This window comes from Pteropus vampyrus, unplaced genomic scaffold (assembly GCF_000151845.1).
Source record: "Pteropus vampyrus isolate Shadow unplaced genomic scaffold, Pvam_2.0 Scaffold585, whole genome shotgun sequence".
Lineage (NCBI taxonomy): Eukaryota > Metazoa > Chordata > Mammalia > Chiroptera > Pteropodidae > Pteropus > Pteropus vampyrus.
This window is the reverse complement of record NW_011889366.1, coordinates 106,109-114,850: the sequence shown is the minus strand read 5'-3', so window position 1 is coordinate 114,850 and position 8,742 is coordinate 106,109. Positions and strand designations below refer to the sequence as shown.

Sequence of the window (8,742 nt, the reverse complement as noted above, 5' to 3'; positions counted from 1 at the left end):
TGCTGGGGAGAATCTGTTCCTTGCTGCCTCCAGTTTCTGATGGCTGCCAGCATTCTTTTACTTGTGATTTCCATCTCTGCCTTTGTGGTCACATTGCTTCCCTCTCTTTATTGCGTCAAATCTCCCTCTGTTTCTTCTTCATCAGGACACTTGGGATTGCATTTAGGGCCTATCTGGATAATCGAGGATAACCTCTCCTCCTCCTCTCCTTAATTATATCTGCAAAGTCTTTTTTTTTCCCCCCCTATAAAGTAATATTTGCAGGTTCCAGGAATTAGAATGTGGATATTTTGGTGTGTGTGTGGGCGGGGAGACATTATTCAGGCCATCATATCTGTGCTTTCTGATGTCTGGTAATTCAATGATTTATTCTATTCTTAGATTAAAGTAATGTCTCCATTGTCTTAGGCTTATTCAACTCATTTTTCTGTTTTTATGATGAAAAACATCCAGACTACTCCACTTCCCCACATAGTAGGTGCTAATAAATGTTCACATGGAAAGATCTGAGAAGGTGATTCACATATCCAGAGTGTTAACAGTATATCTAGCACATAGTAAGCCTTCAGCAAATGTTGAATTGAATTGGTTCTCATACAATGTAGGGAAGTCCAGGTTATTATCCTCCACATTCTGAGAGGTGAAGTGACTGATTAGTCATTAAGGGCACACAGAAGAGTAGTGGATCCTTGAGGATTAGAAGTCAGGTGTGTCTGACTCCAGGAAATGCATGCTTTCCCCTACATCAGAGCTTCTCAAGCTGGGCACTGCTGATACTCTGAGCCGGACAACTCTTTGTTGTAGGGGCTGCCCTGTACATTACACAATATTTAGAAGAATCCTTGACCTCTACCCAAGAGGCCCCCCCACCCACCCAAATAGTGACTACCAAAAATGTCCCTAGACATTGCCAAATGCCCCTGGGGGTCAAAATCTCCTCTTCTTGAGAATGACTGCCCTCCATTATTCTGCTTTTGTGAGGTGGTGGCACAATGAGATGCATTTCAGCTGAGATGGAATTCAGATGTTGTGCAGAGCAGGTAAGAGGCTGCCTCTAAGTCACCGAGTTGGAACTTACTGGTTACAGTATCTACTGACTTTACTCTCTGTTTCTCTAGTGAAAATTTTCAGCTGGGGAACATTGCTGCTAGAATAAAGACTACATTTCCCAGCCTTTCTTGCAACTAGGTATGACCATATGACACATTCCAGACAATTGGAGGTAATATATGGGCAAATTCCTAGCAGTGCCCGTGAGGGGGAGGGTGATGCTCTCCTTCACTGCATTCTTTCCTGGTCTTGCTGCCTAGGCTGTGGACCTGCTAGCAACAAGATTAAGAAACCCTGGGTCGCGGTACCAAGGAACCATTGTTTTGCCTGGCCTGCTTATGCTCGGATAGTATGTGAGAAATCAACTTTGTTCTGATTTCAGCCACTGTCATTAAGAGTTTTGTTAAAGTTGCCAAACCTGCATTCCAACTGTTACAGCCACATAAGCCAGCCACAGTGGGGAAGGAAAAAAGGCAAGAAAGGGAAAAGAAGGATGTAAATGGAGAAGCACAGGCAGTGTGGTTGGGTGAGCTCAGAGAAGCTCAGGGATACCTTCTGGGAAAGACTCTGAGTCGGATCTTGAAGGTTGAAAAAATGCGCAGAGGGGAAGAAAGAGAGAGGGCTCTCCAGAAGGGACTGCAATAGGAGCAAGGCCTTGAAGAGATACCTGGATAAGGCTCTGAAAAACAAAGAGAAGAGAAAGGGAGGCACACCAGAGGGGAGCCCAGTGTCAAGTAAGGTGAGCTGAAACCAAGTGTAGGGATCCTGGAGTTCGTCATTACGCCAGGGGTGGGTGGGTGGGGACAACTGGAGGCTGAGATTGGAGGCAGAGAAATGGTTGGAGAACCCTGGCCCTTCTCCAACTCAAAGGATCACTCTTGGACTAACCCCTCACCATGTTCCATGACCCATGCTAAGATGAGTATAGCTCTGCTGGGCTTGGGGTTTTGATGTCGTCTTGCAAGGGCTTCTCCAGAAGGTAGCCAGGGCCAGCAGGAGCGCAGCCAAGGTCACTGCCTTCAGCCCCAGGACTATAATTGTGAGCACATAAAGGAGGCCTAAGGGACACAAAAGAGAGGTCAGGAGGGAGCCCAGGTGAGCCCTCAACATTTCACACTTCAATGCCCTCTGTGGCTCAGCTGCCCTATAACCTCTGGGGCCACATCCTTTCTGTGTTGGAAGAGGAAACTATAGTCTTTTCCTCCCTTTGTCTCAGGCCCAGAAAGGCTTTGTTCAATATCCTGCTTGTACCTTTAATCATTTTGATAGCATCCCTGACCTTTGACAATACAGTAAGTCCTCACTTAACGTTGTTGATAGGTTCTGTGAATTTAAGCAAAACATATAATATGTGTAACAAAACCAAATTTACCACAGGCTAATTGACATAAACAAGAGTTAAGTTCCTATGGCATCTTATCAACATTATAATGAAATGATGTAAATGACATTACTCAAGACCTGCTATAATAAAAACCGCTTTCATTTATTGGCTGTTCTATTCCTGTGTCCTAGGTCTTGAGCTGAGCACTTCTTAATTGCCTAATATTATCCTCAAACTAATATTGCGAAGTAGGATAGCAATCTAATTTGTATAGATAAGGAGACAGACCCATACTGGGGAAGTGATTTGCTCAGTGCCATGTAAGTCAAAGAAATGATGAGATCAGGTGGTCTGGCTCCCAAGAATGGCAGGAACAGGGCTGAGCATCAGGAAGGCTAAACTGGCCACCTCTATTCACAATTCCCCCCAGTTATTGTGGGCCCCTGAGTGCTAACAGGTGATGTGACAGGCACAGTTCTAGGTACTCAATGAGTGCCCCATGAGGTAGGCTCTCCGATTCTTATCTCCTATTCCCCCAATTCACAGAGAAGTACACTAGAGATTCAAGGAGTGAGGTATCCTGCCCATAATCTCACAGCTAGAAAGGGGGTCAATCTAGGAAGCTTGGCTTCTTCAGAACTGTTATGCACAGTTTCACAGTGTATCTTTGCAAGGAATCACAGGGAGCTCACTAACTCTCAAGCAAGACTGCCCACTGAACAGTGAGCACTGGTTGTTAGAAAGTCCTTTCTCTGATTGAGCTTTAACATAGTTTTCTGGGTTCCCGGTTCTGCAGTTGAAATGGAGTCCTGGGAACTTTCTTGGTGGCGGATGGGCCCTAGATGTCTGAGACCTCTCCCTTCTGATGACCAAGCCTTCTTTGGACCCCCTTGCCTGCGGGGAACTGGTTAACACCAGTGGAGGTAGATAAACTCACCTGACGGTGATGTCCTGGTTATATGATGGTTGATGACCTCTGTTTCTTGGGTTTCTTGGGGAGAAGTGGGCTTTGCTGCAAGAGAGAAAGGTGGTCTTGCATTCCCTTTTTCTTCCTGTTCTGCCACTTCCTGAGCCCTTGTGCTTGGATCTGGGATCACTAAGGTGAGCCTGTCAGTTTCTATCTGAGATGGGGGTGAGAAGCCAAACTCAGCAACTATGAAGGACTATTTAGACTCGCTTAATTGTTTCTGGGGTAAGAAAAATGTCTGGTTCATTGCAGTATCTGTAGCACCGAGTACAGTGCAGAGCAGTCAACAGGCATGCACTGAATGTGTGTTGAATTGTCGATTGATGGTCTATACAAAGTTCTGTGTGGTCCAGAACAGGGAGAAATTAACTCCGCTTGGTAGAGGGAGAAGATTTCATAGAGAAGAGGCTATTTATGCTGGGTCTTGAAGGATGAGTAGGAATTCTCCATGGAGAAGGAGAAAGCATTCTAGGCAGAGAGAACAGCTATGTAAAGGCATGGAGGCTGAGAACAGCTGTCTCGTTTGGGACATGGTGAAAGTTCCTTGTGGACCACCTCCCCCTCTCCTCCAATACCTCCTAGACCACCTGTCTCACCTTTCACTCTCAGCCTGGTGCCCTGTCCAGACAAGTATTGCCTGTTGGGTTTCCTCTGAAACTTTACACAGTAGTAGGTGCCTGCATACTCAGTGGAGACGCCTTGCAGAAGAATGCTGAAATCACTGTTGGAGCCCTGGACTGCTGTCACATTGGGCAGGGAGATGCCTTCAAAGTTGTAAATGGCCTCCCGGCTCATACCGGTCCCCCGAAACCATCTGATGGGTCCAGAAGGGCCATCTCCAAGCACTGTGCAGTTCAGGAAGACAGTATCTCCAGTGGTTGCCAACACCAGCTCCTGGGGCTGTAAGATCCAGAGGTTTGGCTCTAGATCCCCAGCTTCTGAAGCCAAAGAGAGGTCATTGTTGTATTCCCTCTTTCTTTCCACTGTCCACTCATTTCCTCCCTCATATCTTCCTTGCCTTCCCCCTTCCTTGATTTATTCACTCAGCCACTCCCTCCCACAACTCTCATTTACTCACTAGTTGATTCACTCAGTAAAGAAGTTTTCAGTGCTGATGCCAGGACTGAGGAAAATGAATCTCAGAAAGACACACAAATGTCCTGCCCTGAAGAAGGTCTCAGTCTGGTGGTGGAGATGGTCTAGAAAAGCCCTCTGAGGTTGGAAGCCTAGAGGACTGCAGGACCCAGACCAGAACCTGCCACAGCTTAGAAGGAGTCAGAGAAGTTTTCCTGAAATGCTTGCTTCAGGTTAAAATGAACTCCCTTCACATGTAGATCCTTTCTATGTCTGTAGTTTATATGGCGGTTTCACAAACATCTGTGCTTCCATTTTATCACCTGAATGACCCTTGATGTAAGAGTTATGTTGCCTATTTTACAAGTTAAACACTTGATGTATATAGAGCCAAAGTGATTGATTTAAGAATACACTTCTATTAAGTGACAGACCCAGGATTTGGGTATCAAGGTCATTACTGGTGAACTTATAAATAAATAGCATGACTTTGGGCAGTGTGGTAGATTAAATGATCAGCCCCAGTTCTTGACTCTCCTCTGGTACATCCATATTCCTTCCATGACCTCATGGTGGTGGGTGTATTTCCTTCTCTCTTGACTTTGAGCTGAGTCATGTGACTTGCTTTAGCTGAAGGGCTGTTAGCAGACATTATGGAAGTAGAAGCTTGAAATGTGCTGGGGATATTGGGACTTGCCCTCTTGTGCTTTTGTCATCTTCATGAGAAAAATGTTCTCTGATCAGTCTGGGCCCTGGAATAATAAGACATGTAGAATAGAATTACCCCAGCTGCCTGTAAATGTGTGAGTGAGATATACTAATTGTTGCGTGCCACTGAGATTTTGTGTGTACGAAATGTGTGAGTGAGATATACTAATTGTTGTGTGCCACTGAGATTTTGTGTGTACAACTGATCACAGATAAAGTTGATGTAGAGTGATAGGTCAGAGCAGAATGTTATAAACAGCAGAGCCCAATACTCACCCTTTACATGCACTGAGGTGCCCTTATCCAGCTGTATTTCTGAGTGCTCGCTCAAGCCATCAAACCTCACACAGTGGTAGATTCCTGCCTGCCCTCTGGTAACATTGTGGATATAGATGGAATAATCACAACTAAGTGGCTCCAATGTCCGTTGGATCAGAGGTGTCACTCCAGGGAAGAAGTTGTGATTGAAGTTATAAATTTCCTGCTGGTTCTGATTGCTCACCTTGACCCATTTTACCATGGCATCAATGCAGGAGTTGATCACTGTACACCTCAGTAGGAGCGTCTCACCTTCTGCCACCAGTATGGGACCCTCAGGTTGCAGCACCTGTGACTCACTCCCGTTGCTTGATGCAGAGTCTCCTACAATAGAGGAAGAAAGGTCTTGCACTGGAAAGGAGGGACTTGGAGCCCTAAGAGGCAAGCTTAACATAAACTAGTCATTAGCTGGCCAAGAACAAATGGTTTAGGACACTCTAAGGGTGTTGTTGGAGACGGAAGTGAAAGAGGAGATGAGGCAACTGGCTGGAGAGAACAAATTTATGATTGAAGAACTTAAAAATAATAGATGGTGCTTGAGTGCTCACCATATGCCCAGCAATGCATATATTATCACATGTATTCCTCCCAATGCTCTCATGAGGTGGGCAGCATTATCCCCACTTTAGAACAGAAGACACTGAGTGCACAGAAAGGTTAGGATTACCATTTGTAAGTTGAATGGTGCACCCCGCCCCTGCAATTCATATGTTGAAGTCCTAACTCTTGTACCTCAGAATGTGAGTGCATTTGGAGATAAGGTCTGTAAATAGATATTACGTTAAAATGAGATCACATGGGTGGGTCTTAGTCCAACATGAGTGATGTCCCAAGTCATTTCCACTGAGTGAGGGAGCATCCAGATCTAGCCCCACACCTGGGTTTCACTAGGGCCCCTCCTGGGGGTGACCCTCCTGGAGGACCCAAGGTGTGATGAATGGTATCTAGATCTCAGTAAGGCCTGGGGCAGGGAGCCATATGGGCAGGAGATGAAATGGGCCTACTGAGAGCCAAGCTTCTTACTAGTGGATCAGAGGGTTCTGGGTTTAGAGACCAAGCAATACTTAGAAGCCCCAAGACTCCGGAGCTAAAGCAGCCTGATCCTGACTTAGAGAAGACATGGATATGATAATAGCCAACAATTATTAAATCTTTACATTGTGCCAGGTACAGTTAACCCTTGAACAACATGGATTTGAACTGCAGGGGTCCACTTATACTATACATTTATTTTCTCTTCCTTATGATTTTCTTAATAACATTTTCTTTTCTTTAGTTTACTTTATTATAAGAATACAATATATAATACATATAACATATAAAATGTGTTAATTGACTGCTTATTAGTAAGGCTCTGGTCAACAGTAGACTATTATCAGTTTAAGTTTTTAGAGAGTCAAAGGGTACATGTGGATTTTGATTGCATGGGGGTTGGTATCCCTAACCCCTGCATTGTTCAAGGGTCAACTATGCTTATAGATATTATTTTGTTGCGTCCTCCTAACAAAGTCTAGAGGTAGGTCTTATGATTAGCCCTGTTTAAAGAGAGGAGAAACTGAGGTTCATAGAGAAGTTACTTAAAGCAGTTGCTGGCTCATGGGCGTTTGATGTACATAGTTACACAGGGCCCTGTGCTTGTGTTAATGCTTTGCTGTTGCTGTCTTAAAATTCTCAATACTTTTTGAACAAAGGACCTGAGTTTTCATTTCGCACTAGGCCCTGCAAATTTCATCACTAGCCCTGGGCTGAGCCTCACCGCATTTCTAAAGAATGATCCCATTAGCTGTGCCGCTTTGTAGAAGAGCTATGGCATCTGACATGGGCACACAAGTGTCCTGGCCAGAACCCAGATGGCATGAGCCCAGAACCTAGGAGCTTAATTTCACTGCGATGTCCAATAAGTTCTGCTTCTTAGAACACTGAGTCTGTGCTCTGCTGGGGTCAGGAAAGTTCTCAGCTCCCTCCTCTTTCTCCATCTTGGTGGGGTCGAGCCCATCCAGGCATGCCAGAGCACCTGGCACCCCTCTCTGGGATCAGCCAGGGGTGGATTATTTTCTGTCCCAGATCCTACTCACCTGAGAAGACAAGGAGCAGTGCCAGTAGCTGGAAGTAGGGCGGCGAGTGGGCCAGGCGGGGAGAGGTGGGCATGACGAGTGGCACAGGGTACTTCCTATTGTTTCTGAGACTGGTGGCCTTTCTGCTCTCTGATGGGTGTTGGAGTCCCGTGGGCAAGGCTGTTTCTGCTTCTTGTAGCCAAGGCTATTTGGGGAAGTGTTTTCACTACAGCAAGATGAGGCTGCTGATGCAAGAGGAAGGAGCATAGCGGAGGGGTTTCCGGCTTTTATGTCTGAGCAGTAGATCCTAATGACCAGTTGTCACAGACTCTGTCCTCAACAGCCTACAAGAGAGATGAGCATTGCTAAAATAGTGTGTGTCCACGTCAGCTGGACTTTGGATCAAGTATTGAGTCTGCTTATTCCTGGCTGTGCGACCTTTCAAACTCACTTGGCCATCTCTGAGCCTTTGTTTCTGAGCCAATTAAAGCAAACCCAGGCTCTTCTAGGTTCTGACAGCCTCTTTATCTGGGTTCAAATCTCAGCTTTACCCAATCACTACAATCATTTGAGCACTTAGTGCCTCAGTTTCCTAATCTGTAAAACAAATAAAAATATGGTTGCATGTATGGGGTGGAGTAAGTACTGTATATATTGCCATCATTCTTTTTTAGGTTAAGTCTTTTCCAGAAAGAAAAAAAAAGCTCAAGCTTTCAGTGCTTCCCTCCCTCCTTCCTACTCCAGTTGGTCCTGGGTGCCAAGGTAGCTGAAGTTTCTTTCTGGGACAGGATGGCATCCTTGGGTCTGAGTACTGCTTGGGCTCTGATTCTGCCATGAGGAGATTGGTCTGGCCTGGTCCCTGTGCACTTTGCATTTGGTCTGCTGAGGTGTGACCTGTTCTGTCTGTCCCTTCGGGCCTAACATTGGCACTACTGCTAAATCTCATTGCCCCCTTTACTGTTCTTTTGTTGAGGAGACCCATATATTAGAGCTTCTTTGAACTGACCACAGTCTAGGAAATTCCACCAGACTCTCAGCACCTCCATGTCATCCTCCCAGGAGACCTTCCGAATTATCTGCTCTTCTGTGCAGATTTTTTTTCTCAGTTGTTTCTTTTCTTCCCATGTTTTACTAAAAATTAATTTATTTTATTACATCAGGCATTGTATTGGTCAGCTATTGTTGTGTAACAAACAACCTCAAAATGTAGAGGCTTAAAACAATAACCATTTATTTAATTCGTGATT

At 45.3% G+C, this 8,742-nt stretch overlaps 1 protein-coding gene across 1 annotated transcript; it reads right to left on the bottom strand.

Moving 5' to 3' along the window:
- Positions 1–1,950: 1,950 nt before the first annotated feature.
- SIRPB2 (signal regulatory protein beta 2) lies at positions 1,951–7,634 on the bottom strand. The gene is given in 6 exon segments (XM_023525654.1): positions 1,951–2,013; positions 2,016–2,108; positions 3,312–3,386; positions 3,938–4,279; positions 5,400–5,765; positions 7,517–7,634. Coding segments are annotated over 6 exon segments (999 nt in total). The 5' UTR covers positions 7,590–7,634; the 3' UTR covers positions 1,951–1,963.
- Between the last annotated feature and the right edge of the window lie 1,108 nt (positions 7,635–8,742).